This window comes from Nanorana parkeri, unplaced genomic scaffold (genome assembly GCF_000935625.1).
Source record: "Nanorana parkeri isolate BGI_ZX_2015 unplaced genomic scaffold, ASM93562v1 scaffold282, whole genome shotgun sequence".
NCBI classification, from domain to species: domain Eukaryota; kingdom Metazoa; phylum Chordata; class Amphibia; order Anura; family Dicroglossidae; genus Nanorana; species Nanorana parkeri.
This window is the reverse complement of record NW_017306550.1, coordinates 936,125-964,098: the sequence shown is the minus strand read 5'-3', so window position 1 is coordinate 964,098 and position 27,974 is coordinate 936,125. Positions and strand designations below refer to the sequence as shown.

At 44.2% G+C, this 27,974-nt stretch overlaps 2 protein-coding genes across 3 annotated transcripts in view; one reads left to right on the top strand and one right to left on the bottom strand.

Moving 5' to 3' along the window:
- The window catches only part of LIMK2 (LIM domain kinase 2), a 37,784-nt gene extending 20,260 nt beyond the window's left edge, over positions 1–17,524 (top strand). Inside the window, exons 5-16 of the mRNA XM_018557427.1 lie at positions 2,019–2,183; positions 2,296–2,386; positions 2,529–2,692; positions 3,925–4,099; positions 5,276–5,362; positions 7,970–8,098; positions 8,241–8,297; positions 10,862–10,927; positions 11,100–11,274; positions 11,325–11,380; positions 14,333–14,490; positions 17,312–17,524. Coding sequence (XP_018412929.1) covers positions 2,019–2,183; positions 2,296–2,386; positions 2,529–2,692; positions 3,925–4,099; positions 5,276–5,362; positions 7,970–8,098; positions 8,241–8,297; positions 10,862–10,927; positions 11,100–11,274; positions 11,325–11,380; positions 14,333–14,490; positions 17,312–17,489 — 1,501 coding nt within the window. The 3' untranslated portion in view covers positions 17,490–17,524. The remainder of the gene's footprint in view (positions 1–2,018; positions 2,184–2,295; positions 2,387–2,528; positions 2,693–3,924; positions 4,100–5,275; positions 5,363–7,969; positions 8,099–8,240; positions 8,298–10,861; positions 10,928–11,099; positions 11,275–11,324; positions 11,381–14,332; positions 14,491–17,311) is intronic.
- Positions 1–27,946, bottom strand: PIK3IP1 (phosphoinositide-3-kinase interacting protein 1). Of its 2 annotated transcripts, XR_001941291.1 has the most exons (6): positions 27,746–27,946; positions 23,904–24,089; positions 22,095–22,173; positions 21,513–21,997; positions 9,093–9,096; positions 1–12 (listed from the first exon to the last, which is right to left on the bottom strand). XR_001941291.1 is itself a non-coding variant. In XM_018557428.1 (4 exons), the coding sequence occupies exons 1-4, from the start codon at positions 27,801–27,803 to the stop codon at positions 21,793–21,795; spliced, it is 528 nt and encodes a 175-aa protein (XP_018412930.1). In that variant the 5' UTR covers positions 27,804–27,946; the 3' UTR covers positions 21,157–21,792. The 2 variants fall into 2 exon arrangements, 1 of the variants encoding a protein (XP_018412930.1); XM_018557428.1 differs by lacking the exons at positions 1–12; positions 9,093–9,096 and having other exon boundaries at positions 21,157–21,997.
- Positions 27,947–27,974: the final 28 nt, after the last annotated feature.

Sequence of the window (27,974 nt, the reverse complement as noted above, 5' to 3'; positions counted from 1 at the left end):
CTTGGCTTTTATCTGGTGGCCATAATTTGGTATTTCCTAATATTACATTCACATATACACCCCTAAGTTAAAAAGTGTTGGCATAAAAAGCCTCCTATTTTTGGACAGCGTGCTTTCCAAGTGAGGCCCACATCAAGATTTCCAGAATCAAAGCTTGGGCACACAGCTACAATATACTACCAAAAGTATTGGGACGCCTGCCTTTACACGCGCATGAACTTTAATGGCATCCCAGTATTAGTCCGTAGGGTTTAATATTGAGTTGGCCCACCCTTTGCCGCTATAACAGCTTCAACTCTTCTGGGAAGGCGTCCACAAGGTTTAGGAGTGTGTCTATGGGAATGTTTTATCATTCTTCCAGAAGCGCATTTGTGAGGTCAGGTACTGATGTTGGGGGAGAAGGCCGGGCTCGCAGTCTCTGCTCTAATTCACCCCAAAGGTGTTCTATCGGGTTGTGGTCAGGACTCTGTGCAGGCCAGTCAAGTTCCTCCACCCCAAACTCGCTCTTTCATGTCTTTATGGACCTTGCTTTGTGCATTGGTGCGCAGTCATGTTGGAACAGGAAGGGGCCATCCCCAAACTGTCCCCACAAAGTTGGGAGCAGGAAATTGTCCAAAATGTTCTGGTTTGCTGATGCCTTAAAGTGACATTAAACCCTCAGATTGTTTAACATAAAACAATACTGTAATGTGTGCCTTACTGTAATCCATGGTTGTTTCCCTTCTCTTTGCTGCTCTTCCTTTTAAATCTGTATCTGTTCTCATGCTGGACAGAACTTCTGTTTTGCAGCAGACTGCCTTGTCTCTGAAAGGGATACATGGTGTCTGTGTGTTGGTTTGAAACCTGAGCCAGCACTACAGGAAGAGGCACTCAGCTGCAAAGGGAAGTTCTCCCCAAGCATGAGAAGACATGAGGATTTAAAAGGAAGAGCAGCAAAGAGAAGGGAAACAACCATGGATTACAGTAAGGTACACATTACAGTATTGGTTATGTTAAACAATCTGAGGGTTTAATGTCACTTTAAGAGTTCCCTTCACTGGAACTAAGGGGCCAAGCCCAACACCTGAAAAACAACCCCACACCATAATCCCCCCTCCATCAAACTTTACACTTGGCACAATGCAATCAGGCAAGTACCGTTCTCCTGGCAACCGCCAACCCAGACACGTCCATCGGATTGCCAGACAGAGAAGCGTGATTTGTCACTCCAGAGAACACTTCTAAACTTCTCTAGAGTCCAGTGGTGGCGTGTTTTACACCACTGCATCCGATGCTTTGCATTGCACTCGGTGATGTAAGGCTTGGATGCAGTTGCTCGGCCATGGCAACCCATTTCATGAAGCCCTCTACGCACTGTTGTTGTGCCAATCTGAAGGCCACACGAAGTTTGGAGGTCTGTAGCTATTGACTCTGCAGACAGTTGGCGACTTCTGTGCGCTGACCCCAATCTGTCATTTTACGTGGCCTACCATTTTGTGGCCGAATTGCTGTTGTTCCCAGTTGCTTCCACTTTGTTATAATACCACTAACAGTTGACCGTGGAAGATTTAGTACCAAGGAAATATCACGGAATACCTGAATCCAATGATTTGGAGGGGTGTCCCAATACTTTTGGCAATGTATTGTATCTTTTTGCACAATTTTGCCTTGTCTCTGTTGCAAAATGACTGAAGAGGTCCTGTGTCAGTCTGCAGAAAAGCAATGAGTGAGTATAATTGCTGCATATAATCTTTTGCTTTACATCATGTTAATGGTATTGCAGCATCAGGTAAGCACAGGTCACTTTTGCTGTTATGTAACTTATTCGGGGCTCATTTTTAACTGGTGTATTGCTACTTCTGTCTTGTAGAGGGATATTTGTCACAGAAATAATGGTAAACATGTTACAATATGTACTGCACCTTTTTGTTGTAGTTTGCACCCATATTTGGATAACTTGCCCCCATAATTGTGTAAGTTCACATATATCATATTGTCTTTTGTGAAGTGGTGATGTTCCGTATTGCTTACATCCATAGTGGTCCATGCCAAAAGCTGCTTCTTCTGCAACCGCATTTTGAGGGCCTCTGTAATGAATCGGCTCAGGAAACTCATCCCCACATGCTCACCCTTCTGCGTCTGCCTCCTAATGCAACTGGCAATAGGGGCTTCTCTGTATCGGTGGAGGACATGCAGGTCACAGAGTGAGTAGACACCTTTTTTAGTATTTCCAACCAATGCATTTGAAGTTCATAGAAGGGGGGGGGGAAATGACAAGATGGGAATGTTCTTATTTTTTATCTTATGTAATTGCAGAGTAACATTGGAGGCATGGAACTTGGTATACCCAGGGGACCGCATCTTGGAGATTAATGGCTCTCCTGCTATTTCATTACCTCCTAAAGAGGTCAGAAGGGATTGTGTTTTGTCAAGAATAGGGGTACCTAGATGGGATAGATGGTGTTGACAAGAAGGCTTAATTAATGTGTGTGATTGTTGGTAATTTGCCATCTGCTCCTCATAATCCCCTTCCTACCCCCTTCCCTCAGGCTGATAACCTGCTTTCCTGCTCAGACCGGACCCTGCAGCTTCTGGTAGAGCACAACCCCCCACTGGCTTCCCCAGTGACTAGAGCTCCCCCTAAATCTCCTTCTCTTCACCCTCGGGATGCAAGGGGCCTGAGTGAAAACAACACCAAGCGGAGCTCCATCCGGTCAGATCACCCTCACTGTTCAATTGCTTTTATTTGCCTTCATTAACACTTCTAAAATGACCAGCTTTTCTCTTATTATTGCATAACTCTCTACTAGCGCTAGTAAAATCTGTTAACTATTCCCTCTCCTATTAGGTAACCCTGCAGTCTTGTTAGTATTGGCACTTCTTGTACTGTATTACTGCCTGAACTCTTCTAGTGTATCTCTTGTGATCTAAAGCTGGCCATACAAGGACAAAGACATACAAAGCGGGCAGCCTGTTTTGGCGCAGTTGTGCAAAAGACCTATAGTGCTATGTGGTAAAAAAGCTAAAGGACGTCAGATCAGTGTTGGAGTTCTAGGGAAAGCACTTGGGTTGTAAATTACATTTATTTCCTTGCTGCTACCTTCTAATTTGGTAGACCTATGCAGTGAATCTTGTGCATCACCGGTGTGGACTTGAGGAGGTCACCCGATCTAATAGACCAGGTGTAGACAACCTCGGTACTTTAGCTGTGGTAAAACCACAAATCCCATTATGCCCATGCCTCTGAGAGTCGTGCCATTGGCTTTCAGTCTTGCAATTGCATGGGTTTTGTAGTTTCACCACAGCTGGAGTGCCGAAGTTGCTTACCCCTGCAGTAAACATTAAAACCAGACAACTACATATGCTGCTATTGCTGTATAAAATGTTTGGAAAAACCACAATGCTGTTTTAACACCTCTCTCTGGGCAGGTTATTAACACCTCCTAGACTCCAATTATGCAAATGCTATCAACACCTGGTTGTGACAGATTATGTGGATTGGAGCAACATTCCCCATGTTTATTCCCAGAGAATTTTTGTACAAGTTGTTCTGAATTGAGAAAGCTGGTCAGATGTCCAGTGAAACGTCTTCAAAAAAAATACAGCAAGTCCAGTTGCCTTGACTTATTTTTTACAAAAAATACTAGTATCGGTATCTGTGCATCCCTACATGTAACAAATATAAAGTAGATGTTATCCCAATTTGGCTACAACATTTCAAATACACAGGTGATCTTAGCTCATTTTGTAAGGCCAGCTTAAGTCACACATTTTGTTTCGGTATTAAATAGGGATATTTTTCCATCTAACTCCTCTTGGCATCATTCCATCTAGAATTTCACGATTTGTTCTTCCTTGTTTTTTTTTTTCTGTGTCTCATCAAGCCACCTGAACCTTTATCTTCCTGCCTTCTGACATGTCCATAATTGTTCATCCCATATACAGACGCAGCAATAGTAACAGCCGTTCTCCAGGGCCATGTTCTCCAAAAGACCCTCGATCCGTGTCCCGCTCGGAATCTCTGCGTTGTACAGTAGGATCAACTCAGCAGATCTTTCGGCCATGTGAATTGCTACATGGTGAAGAATTGGGGAAAGGATTTTTCGGAAGGGCCATTAAGGTAGGTGGTTTCCATACCTGTAGGCCAAGCGCACCCTAAAGAATCCTCAGTTTCCAAAGCTCCATCCTGTCTTCTTTTTTTATGGCAAACCAGCCATTACTAGTGCTCTCCTAGCTGTAGTGGAGCTAGCGTCCTCTTTCTCCTGATTAAGCCACTCCCCCCACATATGCACAGTTTGCATTATCTTCAGACACAGCCGCTTACAGGAGACAGCCTTCTCCAGATCCTCTGAGCCTTTGCAGTGTGCTCTGTCTCCAGTTGTGGTGGATGAGCTCAGCGGCTGTCAGGAGTGCCAATGGCTTGGCAGAATAGGGGTGGAACTCACTGGCAGGAAATGGCCTGAAGCGTCCGAAGGCAGAGGTACAAAAGGGGTAATCCAAAGAGAAGTCATGTCCAATCCAAGTCGAGGCAGGCAGCGAGGGTTCAGGGATGAAAGGCAGTCCAAGGTCGGCAACAGGGGGTCCAGATAAGGGGTCAGGAAGCAAGGCAAGGTACACAGATAGGGAGCTAGGAAATCACACCATAGGGTGGAGCTCTGGCCAGGTTTTTATAGCCAGAGGATGTAAGACCACCCCCTGGTCACCGAGGCAACCAGGAGGCTTCCCTCCCCAGGAGCAAATGGCAGACGAGAGAGGTGGAAGATGTGTGCTTGGAACCGCCCCCAGCAAGGCCCGCACCAGATAGCCTGAAAGGCGCAGGTGCGCTGCGTGCGCGTTTCCGGGAACTGCGCACGCAGCCTGAGTTCTGCCCACGGGTGCCAGCCCAGCGCAATTCGCGCATGGGCACCTGCTACTTGGGCACCAGGAGTTCTGCCAGGCTGAAGGGGAACCCGTGCCCTGCGCCGTGCCTGTCGACCTCGAGGAGTGGTAACACCCCCTGTTTCCTGACAGCGGCTGCGACAGGAGACTGATCAACTCTGCACATGTGCTGGGAGATTGGGACAAGGATGGTGCTCACTCCAGTACTGCTAGGAGGGTACTTGTCCTAATGGCTGGTCCAACCTAAAATGAAGAGAGGATAGAACTTTGGAAACTGCTAGAATTTTTTCGGGAAGGTTTTACTCCTTGCAGTTATGGCCTACAGGTATTCAGGGAATTTTTTTTATAAAAGTGAACTGACTCTTTAAAATACAGTATTCTTTTGAATGCCAAACGGAAAAATGTTTTGTGCTAACAGGTCACACATAGAGCCACTGGAAAAGTGATGGTAATGAAAGAGTTGATACAGTTTGATGAACAAACACAGAAAACTTTCTTGACAGAGGTAAATTAGTATTTTATAATAATATTGTATATTAGAATTTTCGTTCTTGGGTTTAGATAGCCTTTGCAGGGCAAGCATAGGTGGCTGTGAACAGTAAACATTGAAGCTTGCTTGCCACTTTGGCTACCATTTCTGCATCAAACTGACATGAACTAGTGGCCTAACTAGGATTTAGTATGTGCAAATACTTGGCTTCAGCTCTGGCACAAGTGGTCAGACATTGTTCTTGTTTTATTGATTTTGTGTCTGCCGCTAATGCAAGTGCGTACATTGACAGTTATACTCCCCTTAGGGTGCAATTAACCCTATTTATACTTCCACTCCGCACCATTTGTCCTGTCGCAGAGGGAACTGAATGTAACATAATAATGATTATCAGGCAAGCAAACTGAGCTCAGATATATGGTGGCATTTCTTTGAGTTAGAGATGTCCCGATGCCACTTTTTCAAGACCAAGTACTTCCACTCATGTACTTGCCGATACCAATTACCGATACTTTTCTTAACGGGACAGGTGAAACATTTTTTAAAACAATACAGACTAATGATTTTAGGCCAATTTCTTTATGATTATGAAGAACTTTAATTTTTAGACTGTTTTAGAACAATAAAACATTTTTATTTGCTTTCACACAGCTGTCGTGAAACTACAAATCCGATCATGCATCTGCCTCTGAGATCATTTAACCTATTCATGTTAGCAGGGGAGATTTGTAACTCTATTACTGCAGTGTGCACTATGGGTCATTTAACCTGGTACACACTTCCAGTACACTGCAGTAATAGAGTTACAATTCTCCCCTCCATAGTACATAATAGTACATAACATGTAGTTGTACTATGGATCATTTAACCCATTCATGTTAGCAGGGGAGAACTGTAAACCTATTGCTGCAGTGTACTCTATATGTAGTACATATATACAGTACACATTCCCAATGCACTGCAGCAATAGATTTACAATTTATCCTCAGCTAATATTAATAGGTTAGCCAGCGCTGTGCGGGAGAGCAGCGGCGAGTCAGCGCTGGTCCGGTGGGAGGAGCTCCAGGTGGGGTCCTAATTTAGCTGGCCGGCGACTGCCCAGAGGTGCCGCACGTGTCGGGATCCTCTGGCAGTCGCTTAGTACCATTATCGGGACATCCCTACTTTGAGCAATATCTAATTGCTCTCAAGCTTTTTCTCCCTACAATCATTTTAGCTAGGAAATTTGTTCTTTTCACAACCCTCCAGCCATTCATTTTCTTCTCCTTTTTTGTTCTCTTTTATTAACTCCTTTATGACTGAGGCCTTTTTTTCATTTTTTGCACCCATGTTATATTCCACATTTTAGGCCTGAAAATTACTTAAAACCCCCACACATTATATATTTTCTGAATGCCACGACCCTATACAATATAATGTTGGTAGTTGCAAATTTTTATGTTGCGCAATATTAGCGCAACTCCTTATTAAACCCCATAGGGACCGGAAGTGATGCAATCTGCATCGCTCCCGGTCGCATAGAACGGGGAGGGGATCGATGAACGGAAGTTCGTCGACCTCCTCCCCAGCTCCCCGCGGACACCAAGGACGCCGGGCCCGTAGGAGGAGCAACGGAGCCTGGGAAGCACGGCGGCGGTTCCCGGCGGGGGGGGCCCCTTCTTTGGGACACAGGAGCGATCTGGCGACAGGTAAGTCGCCAGAATCGCTTCTGTTGTAAAGCCGACAGTCGGCTCTACAAGTTTAAACAGACTCCCGGCGGCAAAAGTCGCCGGGAGTCTGTTTAAACAGCCTTGATGCTGGCGACGTACACTGTACGTCGTCAGTCACGAAGGGGTTAAAGCAGAACTCTGGGCAAACATGTTCTTAACCTATGTAGTGGGGCTACTCCTCCACTGCAAGGGTTTAGTGCTCGATATTGTCTAGGTGCTGAAGTTATAGTCACCCGAACCTCACATCCAGTGGGCTGCTACTCCAGTCCCTGAAGCCTGTGTCCTCCTCTACAGTAATGGTATGTTCCTCTGCATCCTCACATCCTATACACTTTGTATAGCATGATGACTTGGGGATCTTAGACAGCTGCAGTGGAGGCTCCAGGGACCGGTCTAAGAGCAAGCCTGTTTTGGAGGATCAGGAGAGTATAAATTATTACATATAGAGAGAGAGAGAGAGAGAGAGAACTCTAAATCATATATTTATTTATTTTTTTTAAATCACCCAGACACAAATGAGCAGTTCTCTTTTGCAGTGTGAGATACTAGCAAGACCATTGGGCTTTTAAAGGCACTGAAGTCACTAATTACAAAACTTGTAACGTATCATATGAATGATTATACTAAGCAGACCCAGACGCTTAATACTTACATACAGCAAGTACAGTGGCATGCAGAACAAAGCATGTAAGCAGGTGAGGATTTGCAATAAAGTTTGGTAAACTTCCTGCAAAATGTAGAGTTGACCCAGTGGTCCTTTTTTTTTTTTTTTTTCTTCCTTTTAAAAGAATTTGTTTAATTTTAAATACAAAAGTACACATTTCAAAATTGGCCAGTTTTGCTGCAGGCGTGAAATGTTCTACACATTCCATGCAAAGTCATTGAGTTTGTCTTGTGTTTGTTTTGTTGAAAGGTAAAGGTCATGCGTTCTCTGGATCATCCCAATGTGCTGCGATTTATTGGCGTTCTGTATAAGGATCGAAGGTTAAACCTGCTGACCGAATACATAGAATGTGGAACCCTGAAGGATTTCCTTAGAGGGGTGAGACATGGAGAGCTCATAAGAATGTATCATTTGGGGATGGGGGGGGCATAATCTGTAGTAAATGGAGTGAAAAATAAAAAAATATATTCATGGTAGAAAAGTTGACAGCAAGTTCTTGTTTTTGCCTCTCCTTGTGTAGGAAACTTGCCCTTGGCAGCAGAAGGTGTCATTTTCTAAGGACATTTCATGTGGAATGGTAAGTAGTAAAGGGAATATATACAGTATGCAGTAGTAAAAGTGTGCCTGTCTGCACATGTGACAAATGAGTTGCAGTTCTACAAGAAGAGGCAAGACACCAGTGGGGGACAGGCAGGAAAATGTTACCCTTTTCTCTTTATAGAAGAAGACAAAGTATGTATACATGGTCAAGGGGAAGAAAAAGAAAGCACGGAGAGTCTTCAGTGTGTAAAAAGTTACTTTTAAAGCTGCCCGAATATATTTTGTTTTCCTTAAAGAACTCTGGGCTAACAAACTTACCCTTACAGTGGGGCTACCCCTGCACTGCAAAGCTGAAGTGCTTGCTTTTACCCAGAGTTCTTCTTTAACTGCCTAACTAATATGGAGGTTGCTGCATACATGTTAGGGTATTTAAAGAATGCTTCATATTCTCGTTGCTTTCCTCTCTTGACGGGGTGTCACAGTTGTTGTAGCTTACCTTCGCCACCATGTGTATGACTACTTTATGTCAGTAAAGCGATGGTACTGCTGCTGAAGGATGTCCTACCTTATTTTCAATCACCTATAGTGTTAGGTAATGTGGAAGGAGGCATTGCAGTATTGGCACTATGACCAATCCCTTAGATGTATTACAACAGGGGTGCCCACAAGGTCGATCGCGATCTACCAGTCGATCGCATAGCGATCACTGGTAGATTGCCATGTCCTCCCCTCCCGCCGCTTCTCTGGATCCCCGCTGCTCTCCCCAGTGGGGTTCCGAGAAGAAGTGAAGGAACCGGCGGCGGGGGAGGGCGGAGGACGGAGCCACTGTCACAGAACTAATACAGAGCGGTGAGGAGAGAGAGAGACGCTCGGCCAGGATCTGACAGCCGGCGCCTCTCTCTCCCCTCACTGCTCGTCCTTGGTTCTGTCACAGCGGCTCCGCCCCCCCTCCCCCCCGCAGCTGAAGTGCTCTTTCACTTCTCGTCGGATCCCCCGCTGCCTCTGCCCGGGAGAGCAGGGGAGATCCAGAGAAGTTGCAGCCCCCCTGTGCGTGGACGAGCGGAGGGGGTGTGGTGCTGTATTGAAGTCAATGGCATCGCCACACTGTGCGATCGCCCGCACTCGGAACGCAGGCATGTTAGTGCCTTCATTCCGGTCCAGTGCGATCTGCAAAAATAGTGCTCGCAGAATTTTTGCGGATCGCACTGGACTGGAACACAGGCACTAATGCAGGCGATCGCACTGTGGGCAAGGGGCCTGCCTGCGGTGCCATTGACCTCAATGCACCGCCACGCCCCCTCTCGCCTCTGAATGCGGGTGTTTTTTCATTGGTAGATCTCAATGAGCTCGTCATTTGAAAAGTAGATCTCCAGACGAAAAATAGTGGGCGCCCCTGTATTACAACTTCATTCACCATTGTGATCCCTGTCAATGAATGGGCACAAGTATTGCCTTGTCTCAGAAATAGAGGTTGATGTAGCAGCATCACCTCCAAAGTGGTGGTTCTGTTTTTAAATTGTGTATTTATTAAATGTGGTGCTCCAAAGTCTAATTAAAACTGAAGAGAAGGGGAAAAAAAAGTTTCCATGCGAACAATAACAAAAAAAAAATATATAAAGAAAGAAGCTCACGGGAGGAAGGGGTTACTAAGAAATAGAAAATGAGAAGATAACCCCCGTAAGGATGTACTCCTTGGGAATCAGTCAAACAAACTTTGTAAAAATGTATAACAGTTACTAAAGACCAATACAAACGCATAAGTTAAAATGTTATGCATTTGTCTATACCTTATTGGACACAAATCAGTTACTAGAGGGTCTGGCCAGACCACATAGTGACGTCACACTAGCTTTTTAAAAAAAAATATTTTTTTAGGTGTGACGTCACTATTAGTGCTATGAGATTACTATTTCTATAGCTTGAATATCAAGTTGCATTTGGTGTATCTTTCATTCATGTATGATCTTTTCCATATGTGGTATGGCCAAGGTAAAGCTAGGAGGAGTGGGGCAGTTTTAGTGAGTTTGTTGTAAAGTACTCTTCCCCTTTTATGTTGGGCATAATAAGGGGTTAAATAGGTGTACCTTGTATTTAACAAAATGCTTTTTGCCTGACCTCATTGGCTGCCTTCATACAGGAGCTCTGATGCACAGAGCAGGACCTGGTTGTCAAATTGACAGAGCCAGTGTAATCTGGGGGGTTTGGCTGTTAGTTTGACAATGGGGTACTGCTCTGTGTATTAGGAGAGGTTGTTTCCACTGGGCCTCTGAAGCCATGAAGAAATTGCTGTGTGTTTTGACAGTTGATCCCTCTAGGTGTGTATCAAGAGTCTAACATAGGTGACAGCCAAGTCCCACAGACAACACCAGTATAATGGCTCTCCTGGTTGAGAGACGGGGGGGCAGATGACATCACAATCTCCACCTCCTCCAATCAAAGAACTGAGGGGGGAATTTATCAAAACTGGAGCAGATAAAATGTGGAGCAGATTTGCACTGCAACCAATAGTTTTTCTAAACGTGTGTGTGTGTGTGTGTGTGTGTATATATATAAAGTGTCCTTTTATTTTTTTAACCAAGTTGTTGCCTTTTTTCTTTTCAGGCTTATCTTCATTCCATGAGCATAATACACAGAGATCTCAACTCACACAACTGTCTCATCAAAATGGTAATGCTTTGCTGCCATTATACTTATTCCCTGCCCCTGCCTGATCCCTTTTCTCCTCCTTCCACAACACTCTTGTACTGTAGACCTTGGATTTCCTCTACTTTACTATGGCCATGCATGACTTTCTCTTTGATTAAACCAGCTTTTCTCAGCAAGCTGTCTTCCTCTCTAGGATGGAACAGTAGTGGTTGCTGACTTTGGACTTTCCAGACTTGTTGTAGAAGAAAAACTCAAACCCCCACCAGAGCGTCCTCCCACAAAGAAGAGAACTCTTCGTAAAACAAACCGCAAGAAGCGTTATACGGTGGTGGGCAACCCATACTGGATGGCACCAGAAATGTTAAATGGTAATCCATTGTGCTACATTTTCATTTTATATTCTGTTCTTCCTCTCCAGGTAAAATTTATGATGAGAAAGTGGATGTATTTTCATTTGGAATTGTGCTGTGTGAGGTAAGTAGACCTCTAACAGAGCTGGTAGAGCTATCCAGGTCATCACATATCTGTAAACTATGTTGTGTTAATCAATACAGCCTATAGGACCTGCCCCAATCATGGGGAAACAGGACGCTGATGAGATCCTCTTTCTATTCAAGCCTACTGTCAAGAAGTCCTGTGTTAGATGGGCAGCACTGTGCAATGAAGTAGAGCTTTACTGGCAAGGCTGGATTTCCCACTCCTAATTGGTGATAGATGGATGATTACAGTTGGCTAATAACAAGTCAATCGGGCTGTATGTAAAATAATGTATAATAAAAATTCAGAACTTGGTAGACTTTTTTTTTTGCCTGCTGAAGGCTAGTTCACACCAGCCACAGTGCGATCATGCGCACATTGCGGTCGGCTCCCTTTGTTGTGGGGCAGGAGGGGGCGTGGCGGTGCATTGAAGTGAATGGCACCGCATCCACACCCTCCGGCCGCAATGCGATCGACCGCACGGGAACGCGTGGGACATCAATGCCTGCGTTCTGGTCAGAAAAAATAGTGCTTCCATCATCTTTTCTGACCAGACCGCAGGCATTGATGTGCCCTGCGTTCCCGTGCGGCCAGAGGGCGTGGCTTTGGTGCCATTGAGTTCAGTGCACCGCCACGCCCCCTCCTGTCCCACAACAAAGTGAGCCGGCTGCAATGCGATCCAGTGCGTTCCAGCCAGAATAGGACCCGGAACGCACTGTGGCTGGTGTGAACTAGCCCTAAGGAAAACAAAATCTCCATTAGTTGTTCAAGATTTTTTTGAACAAGTCTCCCTTTCGCATTGGAAATTCACAGTTTGTTTGTGGTTTCCCCATCTGTGTATTCTTATTAAAGAGATTTAGTTAGCACCTATACAGTGAATAAGGACTTTAAACTTCATCTTTAATTGATTTGTGACTTGCACTATAGCATAATCTAAATCACTTGGAAGCCTACCTGTTACCTTTTTGCATACATATACTCTCTCTTGTTTCTCAACACCATTCCTCAACTACGCCCAACAGATAACTCTTTTTGGATTCCCCTTAGATTAAATACTGATTTATTCAGAAGTGAAAGATAAAAGAAAACATGACGTGTAGTGGTATTGGAGGACTGGAGTTAAGAAACACTTTCTAGTTTCGGGATTCTTTAAACCCTGTTGTAATTGTAAGTTATTAATATTGAACAAGCTTAAGGTGCATAAAAACAGGGTTTTACGCGTACTACCTCTGTTTATTTAGGCGAGCTTCAGTGCCAGCCCATAATTCAGCTTCCCAGCAGTGGGCTGCATTTCTCTGCAGGGGTCTGATGTGCCCCCTACCTGTCACAACTACTGACTCTTGAGGATTGGAGAGCTGTATCTTCTTTATTCGTTAGTGTTGCTGCTTGGAGAGCTGTAGTATCTTTATTCATGAGTGTTGCTGATTGGAGAGCTGTAGTATCTTTATTTGTGACTGTTGTGGATTGGAGAGGTGTAGTATCTTTATTCATGAGTGTTGCTGATTGGAGAGCTGTAGTATCTTTTATTTGTGAGTTTTACTGATTGGAGAGCTGTAGTATCTTTATTCGTGAGTGTTGCTGATTAGAGAGCTGTAGTTGGGAAATGACAGACCCTTGGAGATAGACCTCTGCGCTCACACAAATCGTAGCGGTATTTATTTTTAGCATGCTGTAGGGGAGCTGAACTTTGGGCTAGTGCTGGGTATCACTTGTATAACAAACGGAACTTAAAATCTGATGTTTTTATGCACCCTTAGGCTGACCATACAATGTAAGAATTTTGGCTGATTTAAGATTAAATTTTAACAGTGAGTGGCCCTGCCAGCTTGACAAGTCGATTTTGAGTAGCTGACTTTTGTCGAGACCAGAGCCAGACCAAAACTTTTGCAGGCAAACAATGTAGCTGCAGTGCAGTCATGGTTAATGTATTCTGACAGCAGCAAGCGCCCACTGTGTATAGAACTTGATGACTTAAAAGAGAACTATGGGGTAAGTGTTTATTTTTCCCAATAGTTCTCTTTAGGGTCATGGGAGGACATATGCTAACCCCCTCCCATGACCCAAAGCTCAGTATATAGCTTGCAGTATACTGAGAGCACCGTAGCTGGGACGGATCCTGACCATACTGTCGAGATCCACCCAGCTGCTTGAGTGACAGCTGGCTCTGCCTATCTTGCCCTCCCCGCTCTGATCCTCCAGTGCTGAGTGGAGGAACAAACGGGGGAGGGGGGAATCCCTGTGGAGAGCGGTGACTGACAGTCAGCGCTCACTGCAGGGAGACGATTGGGAAGTGAGCGGATCAGCTGTATGTTTCTGCTCACTTCCCAATCAATAGAGCCGACCTGTGACAGCTTCTTTGTCTTGGGTCGGCTCTAACTATGAGGATGAGTGGAAATCACTCACCTCATAGTTCTCCTTTTTAAAGAGGGGGACAGATGCTCCAGGGATCTGTTTAAGAACCAGCTGGCTCTGAGGATCAGGTAAGTATATAACTTTATTTTTCATATTTATTTTAGCACCTAGAAAAAAACGAGCAGTTGACCCTTGCAGTGTGGGGGTAGCACCACTGTAAGGGTTAAGAACCATTTTTCCTGGAGTGCTTTAATGATCTAAAAATCTCTCTTGTTTAGCTCTAGCCTATTTAGGTGACTGCCAGCAAGTCCTTAAACCTTCTCTTCGTAGCAAGAAATAAGTTTGTCTGACTTGTTTAACTTGAACTACAATTGGTCTATAAGCTCATGATGAGGTCTGGACATTCTCCAGATTCACTCAGATTCCTACTTGTGTTCTTGGGCTGGGTGTTTGCTATCTTGAAGCCACATTTCTACTTCTGGCTGTAGGCTGTTAGAACAGTACAAGATAACTGTATATTAGTTTCAGCGTTTCAGCCACTATCACTGCACACTGCATAGATTCTGTGACTTTCATTATTTCCTGTGTTGTTTGCAGATTATTGGACAGGTGTATGCTGATCCCGATTGCCTGCCACGTACCTTTGATTATGGACTCAATGTTCGTCTTTTCTGGGAAAAGTTTGTTACAGAGGACTGTCCTTCAGGATTTTTCCCCCTGGCGACATCCTGCTGCCAGCTGGAGCCTGACCAGAGGTCAGTTCACATGTTTTGGCCGCTCATGCTATTTCCTGTTTTCCCTCGTTAAAGGCCACTGTTACATAGTTGCCTTTGCTGTAGTTAAAAAAAAAAGAGAACTTCCCCTTAAACAAAGTAATGGGGCTAGTTTATAATGGTAACAAAGGAAGATATTGAGGCCTCATTCAGAGAACAGGCCCGTACAGATCCCTGCACAGCTGTATCGGGCCCTGCACGGGAAGGACAGGTGCTCCGTGTGATTTGTACTCCTCTATGGGAGTACGCCGCCGTACAATCACTCGAGCTGCACATCCATGCGGGTGTCCGTGCTCGGACACAAACAGGATCCATCCTTTCTGCGTAGGAGTACGGACACCTGAACCCGCACGGATGTTCAGCACGGGTGAGCATACGGCCACATACTCCCATGGAGACAAACAGGCTGCTGCATACAATCACACGCAGCACCTGTCCTTCCTGGGAACGGCCCGCTACAGCAGTGCACGGATCTGTACGGGCCGGCTCTTAGCAGTGTGAATGAGGTATAAAGGTGCAGCTCCTACCAGCAAATTACATTTCAGCTCTGTTTCCTATTTTAAAATAAAACCCCCAGCAAAAACATTTTTAGCTTTTGAATGAGTGGGAAAAGATTAGAACAGGGGTACGCAACCTTGTCACTTCAGTTGTTGTGGCACAAGTACCATAAGACATTGGCAAGACTCTTGACCGCCGCAGGCATGACTTCCAGAGGCATGATGGGATTTGTAGGCTTACCACAGCTGAAGTGGCAGGGTTGCCTACCCCTGGATTAGAACCTCTATCGTGTTTTTGCATCACCTAATTTCTGTGGAAATATCCAACATGGATGAGCAGTAAAAAGCTCCATGAAGTTCTACCCGTTCCTCATTCTGCTAGCAAAAAAAATCATTAAGATTTACTTTTTACTATCTGTCACTGAAACAAGAAGTGAGAGGAAATCTCCCAAATGAGCAGTAATGGTAAAAAAAAAGCACAGATTCTCTAACCTTTCCTCACTCTAGCAAAAACTTAAATGAGATTATAGGCTGGAGTTCTGAACTTTCAGATCAGTACTGAGCTGGTGCTCTTCCTCCTATACCAGCTGAAAAGATCTCCCTAGTTTGAGTAGTATACTTATCCTGTTCTGATAGGTTGTTTTTTTCCCGATTTGAGCCTTTAGTATAACACCAGGGGTCACAGGCAGGAAGGGCCAGCTTGTCAACTACAAGTGATTTGGGAGGCTGTACAGCCACCAGATCGTTTTATAGTGGTCTGAAGTCGCACACACCACCCATTTCTCTAGGGGGCCTGAGACCATGGCAGAGGATGTCAGGATGTAGACCAGGAGCAGACCAGGGAATGTCTTATCTCTGCTCAGTGATCAGTGAAGCAGGAAGCGCTGTGCTCTTAGCACTTCCTGCTTCAGAACTATCAAAAGCTGGCAGACGTCCCGGATGAACAGATGATGAAGCAGAATCCTGGCTCGATCGTCTCTATTAGGGGGCAGGAGAGACATCAAGGGTCAGAACAGGGGTCAGGGGTGCATCGGCATATCAAAACTGTGCCTGGGAACACACACCAGCAGCTATGCGTTGTAGTGCAGCTTCTGATGTGAATGTAGCCTAAATAGCACACCGCGGTATGGACATGGAGTGAGCGACCGTTCTGTCCGGACCGCAATTCTGACCTCTACTCAATGCAAATTTTACTCATCAGACTTCCTTGAATGTTGAATTCACTACCACTGGTATAACAAGTTCTGGTGGGCCAAAATAGCACTGTGAAAACCTTCATCAACAATGTTAAAGGCCATTTCATTTTATAACCCAAGCAACCCAAAGGTATAAATAGGCAGGCAAAGTCAACCTTTTAAAAAAAAAAAAAAAAACACAGTGATGTGACATTGACACTGACTGTGATGTCACTTCACCTGTACTATATTGAAAACTAAACGTCCCTCTGCCATAGGGACAGACAGGGCTACTGGGGGGAATTTATCAAAACCTGGAGCAGTTGCCCATGGCAACCAATCAGCATCTCTCTTCAGTTTGCTCAAGATTTGAAAATGAGACAGAGAAGCTGATAGGTTGCAGTGCAAATCTACTCCAGATTTTGTCTGCTCCAGTTTTGATAATTTCCCCCCGTAGTTTCTTCCTTCACAGATCCTGTCAAAGTGGGTAGGGGGCTGGTAATGTGACCATTCTCCATGTTACACCCTGAATATGGGTGCAACATAAAACATGTTATTAAAGGTAAACTTAGCTTTAAAATATCCTTAGTCCAATGACATCACAGGAAGAGTCTTCTTTGCCTGGCCTTGGTGGTAGGAAAGTTCTGAAAGCTGTAGAGAAGACCAGCACAGAATAGTGTGTGGCTATTCCCCACAACATTCTCCGGTGAGCCCAGGGTGGCTTGATGACACATTCCCAGGAGGATAGGTTTGTGATCTCATGAGCGTCATTTAAACTAGAAGAAGACCGGCGCTGGCCTTCAGAGTGGCAAGTGCGGAGGGGTGCAGTGCTGAAGATTGAGTATTATCGCGAAACGTGTTTTAAAAAAAAAATTATTATTATTATTAAATTAGGCTACAAACTGCAATTTGGCTTTAAACATTGTTGGTGAAATTAACTTTGATAACCCCTACTTGATTTCATACATACTGGAATTGTATGCAGCAGCATGAAATTGATGATGGTCGCAGGAGCAATACCAGTTAGCTGAGAGCCATGTATGGACAGCTAGTTGGAGTTAACTGCTCTAGTGATAGGGTGATGTTTTATGTATTGTTACCCCTAACATCTATTTCTTCTTTCTATCCTAGGCCAGACTTCGTTTATTTACATGATACCCTTACAGCCCTGTCTCTGTTTCTGGGGGAACTGGCAATCCCATTACCTTCTGAACTAGAAATGATGGAGACTGAGCTGAGGTTGCAGCATGGTCTGAAACGAGAGGACTCTCCACAAGGTGATGCAGATCACATTCATGAGCAGAGATAAGGAGGACATGTGAAGCACCCTCCAGTTCATCTCTACTAAAGGAAACTGTTACATTCGCTGAGTGGCGGTGGAAGACTTCACTGTCCTAGAGTGGACCATCTCAGAATAGGTTATGAGTTTGTGTAGAAGCTAGGAACTTGTCTTTAAGGAAAAAAAAAAAAAACAACCTCTTTGAACCACAACAGAGCACACATTTCTCCAATCATAGTAGACCCTATTAGATAAAGGATATCTCAGGGGGGTTTGTGCTACAAATATGTATATTTTAGAACCACAGCAGGTCTTAGAAGCATTTATAAGGTCTCCAGCCCTACTCTTAGCTTCCCAAGCTCTGGGCACCTTTTCAGTGACATACATAGATCAAAACTTGAATCTCTCTTCCACATAGAAGAGTACCAAGAGGTGGAAACCTGTCACATATGTCTTCCAGTAAAAGAGAGCAATCCAGTTCTCGGGAAATAATGTGATTTAGTAACCACTCTTCTCATAGCACGTGTACTCCGCTGTGGAGAGACTGCTGTATTTTTACATGAAAACTGGAATTTCAGATCTCTGATTTTATTTTGTTAGCATTTGGACTGCACTTTTCTCCATTGTGTATATACTGTGTGTATGGTGGTGTTTTTTTCCATGACACCATGGGAATTTTGCCTGAATCATTCCTTATAGTTATTTTTTTACTACAGTCCATTTAGGTGTTTTTGCCAGCTGGACATGAAGTGCATTGATATTTTTTGTCATGAGATATTCGTAGGGAGGGTATACTTGTGACATACAGTACAGGCTTATATGGGATTTACAAATTGTTTTCTCTAATGGGAAATCTTTGTTTCAGACTTGGCAAATGTATTTCAAAATGCAGAATGTTATTGTCTGTCAGGGTCACTCACCAATAACGTGTAGCCCTCTCTGTGGCCATAATCTGCCTTGTCTTGACTAGGCTTTCTTAGCAAATGTTTTTACACATGTAGTGCACACATAGTAGGCACCTTTAGTCCTTAGATGTTGTGACTGCATTAGTTTTCTTTGTTAGGCTAAAACTATTTTTCAGCAAGTACAGGGAATACTGCCAGAAAGGCAGTGCCCTTGTTACCCAGTGTAAGCTAAACAGAAAGCACAATGGTCCTTGTGTATCTTTTCTAAATTACTTATTCATCAATCCACCATATTATGAAGATGACAAAAAGTTAGACATATTTGAAGTCCAGCTTCTGTGACAACAATGGCTGCCAGCATAGATAGTGAAAAAAGAACGTAGCTGCCAAGTCATAGAAAACTAGTTATTCGCAAGATTACTAGATGGGGAAAAAAAGCCTCAAAAAAAGAAATTAACGCAGTCATCACATCTAAGGACTGGTAAGCTGCAATCTCTGAAATTTTGGGGATTACATACACTTTTTAATCTTTCATTTAAAGGGAATTTCCATTTTTAACCTAAACCCCTATCAGAGCCTCCATGAGCAGAGTCTGCCTTTCTCTCGGACCTTAGTTAATCGCACACTTGTCCTGCGTTTCACTCTGCATGGTCAAAAATAAGCCAATCTCTTTCTAAAACATTACAGTAATAGAATGTCATTGTTTTTGGAATGCAGATGTCAGATTCACCAGCAGGGGGCACTCTAGGTCAGCGATGGCATTCGAATGTCGGTGTAGTTATAGGAGAGTCTAGAAGGGCAGAGCTATCAGGAGGAAGTAGAAAGTTTCCATTAGAGTGGAACTATAGCAACATGTTTTGGATGGGTTAGGATCTAAGTCAGCTTTTACTACTGTCTGTGACTCTGTTGGGGTGACTCCTCCTTCCTGGTCACAGGGGGGTGAGAAGACCTTTCCCAGCAGAAACCACAAGAGAACCACTTTTGGTAAAAAGACACTGTCACTAAATGTAATGTTGCTCCATTCATCCATGCTATCAGTTAAAGGAGAATTTTGAGGTGAGTGATTTTCACTCATCCTCATAGTTTTAGCCAACCTGTGACAATGAAACTGTCACAGGTCGGCTCAGTAGATCAGGAAGTGAGTGAACACATACCGGCGTTCGCTCACTTCTCGATCCTGTCACTGCAGAGAGCCGTGACAGGGGAGTGACTGGATTCTCCCCTCCCCACTCCTCCAGCGCTGACTGGCGGAACGGACGGGGGAGGGTACAGCTGGCTCTGCCTCTAGATAGGCAGAGCCAGCTGTCACTCACGCAGCTGGGCGGATCCAGACATTATTGTCGGGATCCGCTTCAGCTGTGGCGTCTCAGTATACCGCAAGCTGTAGCTCGCGGTATACTGAGCTTAGGGTGACGGGAGGACGCTAGTTTGTGTCCTCCCGTTACCCTTAAGAGAACTATGGGGAAAATCCCTAACCCCATAGTTCTCCTTCAAGTTAATCAACAACTCGGGTGTGCATGTTTTGTACTTTTTTTTTTTTTAAATGCTATTTCTAGAAATCACAGCCACGACTCCCAGAGACAGATACATCATAGGATTTGCAGTTTCACCACAACTGGAGGGCAAGAGGTTCCCCACCCCTGGTCTAACAGGTATCTAAAACTTCCAAGAGTGTCAGCTTCTCGGTTCTGAAGGTGCCTCTCTCCTGCTCCCTCCCTTTGCTGAGCCACTGCTTTGTTCCCTTTGATTAGTCACACGTTGCGCAGCCACTTGAGACTATAACAAAGGGAAACAAAGCAGCAGCTCTTGCACTCAAGACTACAGTATGATAAAGCAAATCAGTTAAAATGAATGGTGTGGCTCAATGATTTGCCCTCATTGTAATATTTTATCGGTGCTGTTCAGGTAACACAAAGCAGTTGGCTACATCTATTCTCCCAAAGATACATATGCTGGTTGTGGTCTCCTCATACTTCCATGTTAGCCCCAGCCATAGACGTTGAATTCTTGCCTGTGACACTTCTGGGTTAGGTGTTTGGGTCCCTTTCAGTTATGGCAATGGTTAGAATCTGCAAATACTTTCTCCTGTGATCTTACTTAAGGTCAGGATTATATGATCACTGGAGTTGATCATCTGGGACTTAACGTCAGGTGTTCTATATATGAAGAATTCACACAAATCTCTGAACGTAAGTTCTGTGTGTATGGAGGCAAAAATGAACATGAGTTTATTTTCTTTTAGGGTCTTGGCATTCAGAAAATATATAATGTTGGGGGGTTTTACGTCATTTTCAGGCCTAAAATGTGGAATATAACATGGGTGCAAAAATGGAAAAAAGGGCCTCAGTCATGAAGGGGTTAATGTACAATCAGAAAATACCGCATTATGGGCCCTAGATGGAGCTGAGAAGCATAGGAAATAAGTATTGTTTTCTTATGCTCCTCAGCTCCATCTAGTGGCTATTATACAGTATTTTCCAATTGTTACATTTGACATGAAAAGAACTGATAGCACCATTAATTTTAGCCTCCATTCGCACAGAACAAACATTCTCAGGGCAAATGGCTCTGCAAATTGTTTAGAAATAGACCCCTATCAGTCTAGCACTCAGTGCTAGTAGTAATTATGAGCTGTTGTCTAGGTCAACTAATGAATGCTTTTTCGTGTTTAAGCACAATCAAAATAATGAAATGTCTGGTTGCCACAGGTCACTGCAATTTTGCTTGCTTGTCATTTGTTTTTAACATTGCCGATTATTCGCTGCTCACTCCACTGGATTGACACAAAACCAGTTTGATCATCAGGCACTGCCTGATTACTCTTTATTTATAGAAATGCAACATTCATGTACAAAAAAAGAAAGGCCAATAAACAATTTTCTTACAATTTGTACATCCGTCTCTGTCCATTTATAAACTTTAGCAGCACACTTAAGAGGAAGAACCCTGGTCTCAGAAAAGATAGTGATACATGTTATGGGAATATAGTACTGCGTCCCTGTACACATACACAAGAATAAGGATGTCGTACAGCACAACCTCTATTACAGCCTGTAGATGATCACCATTGGCTTCTACAAGGCTTTGTCTTTAGGAATACAGAAGCTGCTACTGGCAGCCAACTTCCAACACTCGGATCATCTGGAACCCCCACATCAGGATAAAGGAGGTAAAGGGCAATTACAGTAATCATGTCTTGGCCTTGGAAGTAAAAACACTGGCCAGCTCAGTCTGCACCCGATCTGAAGCGTCACTGGATATGTAGAAATTCATGCCCCTTACTATCCAAATGAGATAATGTGGCTAATGAATACAACTCTCCTTCCACAGTCCGCTAGGCATGTGCCACAGCATAATAAAATGGGATAATGCTTCCAACATTTCCACAACAAGGGGTACTGTTTGTTCACATGGGGCTGCACCTCCCCTCATGCTCCTGGGGTACCAGCACTGCTTATTAGGGGTACGACACCCTCCTGTACTGCGTTGGGGGTGTGATTGGAGGATACCTCGATCGTGTTCTCGTCTACAATGTCACATGTTGGATTTAAGAAAGCAGAGAGGGGTAAATTGATCCGCTGTTGTCGCCTTTCTTCTATTTGCTCCTCATGCTGCTTCTTTATATCTCTGCCCCTACAGGAAACAAAATATAATAGAGGAATTATACCTTCTGTACTTCAGAATGGAATCACAAGATCACGCCAACACCCATTTCAAGCACACGACTGACCTCTTGTAGATGTATCCAACCACAATGCCACTGCCAATGGCTATAATAATCACCACCATTAGGATGCCAAGAACATAACCTGTGAAATGAAAGTATAACAATTATAATGGGAAGCAAACCTATAGGGTGAATATTCACAGTGAAATGGTTTGCGAGTGCTCTAGCTAAGGATCTGGCTTGTTCCTTCTCCCCTATTCTCTATAACAAACAAACACTTGAATTTAAAATTGGATATATTCTAGACCAGGGGTAGGCAACCTCGGCTGTGGTGAAACTACAAATTGCATCATTCATCTGCCTCTGGGAGTCACGCTTGTGGCTGTCAGTCTTACAATACCTAGATGGGACTTGTAGTTCCACAACAGTTGGAGGGCCAAGGTGTCCTAGACCCAGGTAACTTGGTCATGTACATATTTATTGTCCACAGATCGTTGCTGATGACAGCCCATTTGGGAAAAACAGGGGGTACTAAAGCAGAACAGCTGCTACTAGAGACTTGGGAGTGTTCAATATTCTTCCATTTGCAGACTCCAGTCGCTCCCGTGGAGGTTTGTGAGCAAATCTGAGCTGGGGAGGCTCTTGCCGAGTACTATGGAAAGCATACACTTAGGCCTTGTTTCACAGGTGTCAAATACAGGTGGTTGATCTGCGTTTTACAGCTCACTTGTGGCTCCGTGGCTTGTACACATGCCACGGCCGCAATGCTGTGCATCGTGGCAAATTTTAAACGGCATGTTACAATTGTCAGGCAGTGCTGCTTGCCAAACGCGGCCGTTGCAATCAAGGGGCACATTATTGCAATACAAAATTGGAGTATAATAAAAAAATGGCATTCTGGAGGTGGCAATATTGACTCCTGGAAGCCACCGCTCTACCACCCACTAAAAAGCGATCCCACTCAGATCACATTTCATAGGGGTGGTGGAGCCTGTCGCCTGTGTGAACTAGGCCTAAGAAAAGGACTCCAGATGGTGACACATATGATTGATCCCTTTAATGAAGGAAGATGTGGAATGTCTGCTAACCTTTGCAAGGATTAATATTTTTACTTTTGGGAGCGGCAAATGTAATGTGAGGACCTAACTAATCTATCCAATCCGGCAGACACTTCCACTTTATCAGGATTAAGAAACCTCGGCAATCTGGCTGTGCTGAAACAAATTTCATCATGCCGCTGCCTCAGAGTCATGCCTGTGGCTGCCAGAGAGGGTTCTTCACAAAAGGGTGAAGAGTTTGGAGAAGTGAACAATCTAGGACGACATAGCTGATTTAGAAACATTCTCCAGTTCAGCTCACTCTCCAGTTCAGCTATGTTGTCCTAGATTGTTCACTTCTCCAAACTCTTCACCCTTCTGTGAATAACCCTGAGAGTTTTGCAATGGCTCATGGGACTTGGTACTCCAGCTGGAACTACAAGGTTGCCTACCCCTGCACATAGTTGTTGGTAGATCTAATGGAGATTGTACAATCGGAATGTAACGTTTGTGGTGAGCTTTAAATGAGTCCTAGCTCAGCAGATGTTGGATCAAGCTAATGGGAGGGACGAGCATGACTTGTTTTTTTATTGTATATAGTTAATGTTCGACAGAAGGCCTATTTATTGGCTGGTTAATAGATCTTTATATACACTATGCTGTTAGTGTTTTATAGAACTTATTATTACTACACATCATTTACTGACTTACTCTACTTTGATCTTTGCATTATTACACAGAATTCATGGAGGTTAGTCTTCTGATCTAGGTAATAATACAAAGAACAGCAAGTCACAGTAGCCATATTGGAGGAGTAGTTTGGGAAGAAATGTACCTAGTGTGCCCAGATCCTTCTTTTCACGGGGCTTGGCTTGGACTCTCTCACTGATGCTGACCACCGGCTGAGCCACATTGACCTTCTCTAGAGGTTGCACCGGTTCATTGTAAAGAGTTGTTAAGCCCCCTGGATTCTGCGTTGTCGGTGGTGCTGGGCTTTCCTCTGTGTCATCATTTGTTGGTGCTGCAAAACATAAAAGTGATAATTAGAGAACCATGCCAGACTTCATATGGGATAACACACACCAAAACGGTTCTTAACTACTTCTCTGTTCCCTAACACAGAATACAGCCAATACATCTGTTCCATTTCTAAGGATACAGCATTGGATATGGCAGAAGATCACAATTTATATAGTGTAACCACCCATAATGGCAGGGGTGGGCAACTCTGGCTCTCCAGCTGTGCTTTAACTACAAATCCCAGTCTGCTTCTGCCTCTGGGAATCATGCCTGTCACTGTCAGTCTTGCAATGCCTCATAGGACTTGTAGTTCCACAACAGCTGGAGTTGCCCACCCCTGCCTAATGGTGTAAATATAGGAGGGAGATCGTACAAGCAAAATAGTTTATACTAGAATCGAGTTCTGACTTTTACTTGCTACATGCTCGCGCCTGGTCACTGGTTCATGGTGCAATGAACCCTGAGACAGCGATGCAATTAGCATTTAAAAAGAATGGCAGCCTCTGTATTACTCTAATGGGAGCTAATTAGAATTCAGATGATGGTTGGCCACTATACAACCTATACATGGCTATAAACGCAGCATTTTTTTTTTCTCCTTGAGCCAGGATAGAAATTTAAACTTGACTTTTCTTACACAGCCCAATTACTGATCTGCCTTGTTACAATCCATAATGGAACTAATTAGAGATGATTATTGGGTCAGTGTGAATTTCAGAGCTGATCTCCAGGATAAGCAAATATCTAAATACAAGACATTCCTACTTTTATCATCATTTGCTTTGTAACTCTCTTCCAGATCTGTGTAGTAATCTAGAGTGAAACATGGAGCTTTCTGTAACAAAGACCAGTCACTGCTGCTCTATCTCCTTGTGCAGGGTGACTGGTCTTGTCCCCGCCCCCTCCTGTTGTCTGCAGGCAGCCTGTAGTGGGTGGGTCTATCGGGCCCCTCCCACATCTCTGCTCTATATGTGTGGCACACTGATGATGTCGCTGCTACTTTTGTAAGGTAATATCTGGGCATACAAAGGCATATGGTGCACATAAAGTGGATTGGAATCCTTTGTGGCTAGTGAGACATGCATTTTAGTAAAAGTATTTGTGGCTGGAGTTCAGCTTTAGAGGTTGTGGTTTCTAGGAAATAAAAAAACATCACCTGTCAGGCGAATGACCTTTCTACCCACCCTTCTCCCACCAGTGGCATATTTGGGGTAACTCTACTACATTAACATTGCACAGCCTTTAGGGATGTCATCATATCTTGCTGCTTCAGCTGTACTAAAGATGTCTCCCCTGCCCTGAGGAACCCTTTGGCACAGCGATGGGGTGAGGCACACAGACAGAAACCAGTTCTCATGTGTGTGCTGCCAATGCAGGCTGCAGGCTGAGCCAAGAACCTCAATGTCTGCTCCCTGCGTCTTTACATAAGAGTTATGGCCGATGTTTTATAAAACGTATTATTACTACACATCATTTACTGACTGATTCTACTTTGATCTTTGCATTATTACAGAGAATTCATAGAGGTTAGTCTTCTGATCTAGGTAATAATACAAAAGATCGAAGAACAGCAAGTCACAGTAGCCATATTGAGGATTAGTTTGGGAAGAAAGGTCTACCTACCTAGTCTGTGGTTTATTGGTTATTATGGGCAGATTCTGCCTGCTCTAGTTTTGATAAAGTCCCCCCACCGTGTTTTTTTTTTTGCAGCCAATGCACTCTAAAGCAGTTTAGCATGACGCGGGATGATATGTCGTGAGCAAAGTTTGGCTTCTGAAGGTAAACTGTCTGAAAATTATGGGAAGGGAAAAAGGTGAGGCCATAAGGAACCATTTCCGAATAGCGACCCTGTTTGGTACCAGAAGTGGGGGTGCTCAGGAAAACATTTCTAGAACATATCTCAGAACAACTGCCACAAAGGGGACGACATCATTTAAGGCAGGTGTACAACGTTGATGCTGAACTCTGGGATAAGCAAATATTGCCTAAAAACAAGTCATGTGTGTTTTTGTTTCAATCTTGTGTGCTTTGTGTATTTCTTCCACATCTGTGGAGTAATCCAGTGTGAAACTTGGAGCTTCCTATAAGGGTGCCCACACACCGTATGATAATCGTACGATAATCCCGGGAAATCCCGCGATCGTACGATTATCATACAGTGTGTGGAAGACGTGCGACCTCTACAACTGTAAGGTTGCACGCCTTTAAACTTACGAGCATGTTTGAAAACCCGCCAAGCACCGTACGATGTTCGGCATTGTGGTCATCGGAAGCCCGCCCCTCTGGGGCGCGGCTTGCGATCATCGCAAGTACGATCTGCCTCTCCAAGATAGGCAGATCGTACGTTTTTTTTTTTTAAGTACCTTACAACCATCGCAAGACAAAAGTCTTGCGATGGTTGTAAGGTGTGTGCCCAGCATGATAAAGACCGGTCACTGCTGCTCTCTCTGTGCACGGTGACTGGTCTTGTCTCCACCCCCTCTTGTGGTGGGTGTGGCCTGGAGGGTCCCTCCCACAGCTTTGCTCTCTGTACAGGCTATGTACAGCACAGTGATGATGTCACCACTACTTTTATGTCTGGGTTTTATACAGGCATTTGGTGCACACAAAGTGGAACTATACAGTGTGTGTGTGTGTGTGTGTGTGTATCAATCGATCGAGATAGATATATATATATATCTATATATATATCTAAGAGATAGAGATGTAGCGATTGAGGAATATATTTAAAGTTTCTGGAGCTCAGCTTTAATCTTCGCACTGGAAGTGTCATATGAGAGAACACACTTTATCATACAAAGCTACATATAGTGTTCTTCCATACCTAGGCTGCATGCATTGTGCTAGGATTACTGATCTGTGCATTATGGAAGAAACACAAACAGGTAACACAGCTTGTTATTAAAGTCTACATCGGGCAGGAAATCTGTGGTTAGACCTTTAAAGTCTCCATTGTACTCTGCCAGGGACAAAAGCTTCAACTTTTTTCCTCCAATAGAAAGTACAGAAAAGAGCTCGACGACAGCCACAGCCAATCCCTTCTCTAGTCTAAAAAATGGGTGGAGGACAACTCTTCTCCCCCACCCTCCAACTGTTACAGAAAAACAAGGTCATGTGACTAGGGGGACATGCTGCAAAGAAGGAATTAAAACTTAAAAGGCGATCAATGGCGTGCAATACACAGACAGGATAGATAAAAGAAGACAATACCATTGGCCATCATGTGGACTTGAGTTTGTGGTGTGTGCACAGAACTTACAAGGATTTCTGTGCAGTAATGTACAGAAATATGCAGCGTGCATGGATCTCCTTCACCCATGCATGCATTGGGGGGGAATTGATCAAAACGGGAGCAGACAGAATCTGGAGCAGCTGCCTATAGTAAACAACCAGCTTCTCTCTTCAGTTAAGCTTTGAAAATAAAAGAGAGAAGCTGTTTAGCTGCCATGGGCAACTTCTGCAGATTGTGACTGCTCCAGTTTGAATAAATTCCCCCCATTGCTCATAGCTGGCTCATCATTACAATACATTGGTGAGATCACCTCCCTTTCTCTGCACCGTCCTCCATACACAATATGCATGTATAAAAAAAAAATCAGGCACCATCACCCTCCTTACTAATAAGAATGGAGCTAGGAATAAATAGTGGGGATGTACCTGGTGTCCCGCAGGTGAGCTGGCAGGCCAGCAGTAGGATCCATAGATGCTGGAGCATGTTGCTTGGGGCTGTGTATGGGATTTCAGTGTCAGTGCCAGTGCCAGTGTTCAGTGCTGTTGTCCAGGGTTGTTTTTCACATCAACTGCTCCTCCTCCTCCTTCCATCACACAGGGAGGTTCTGAAAGCCGGAAATGTCTGCACTGCAGGACTGGGGAGGAGGAGGAGGAC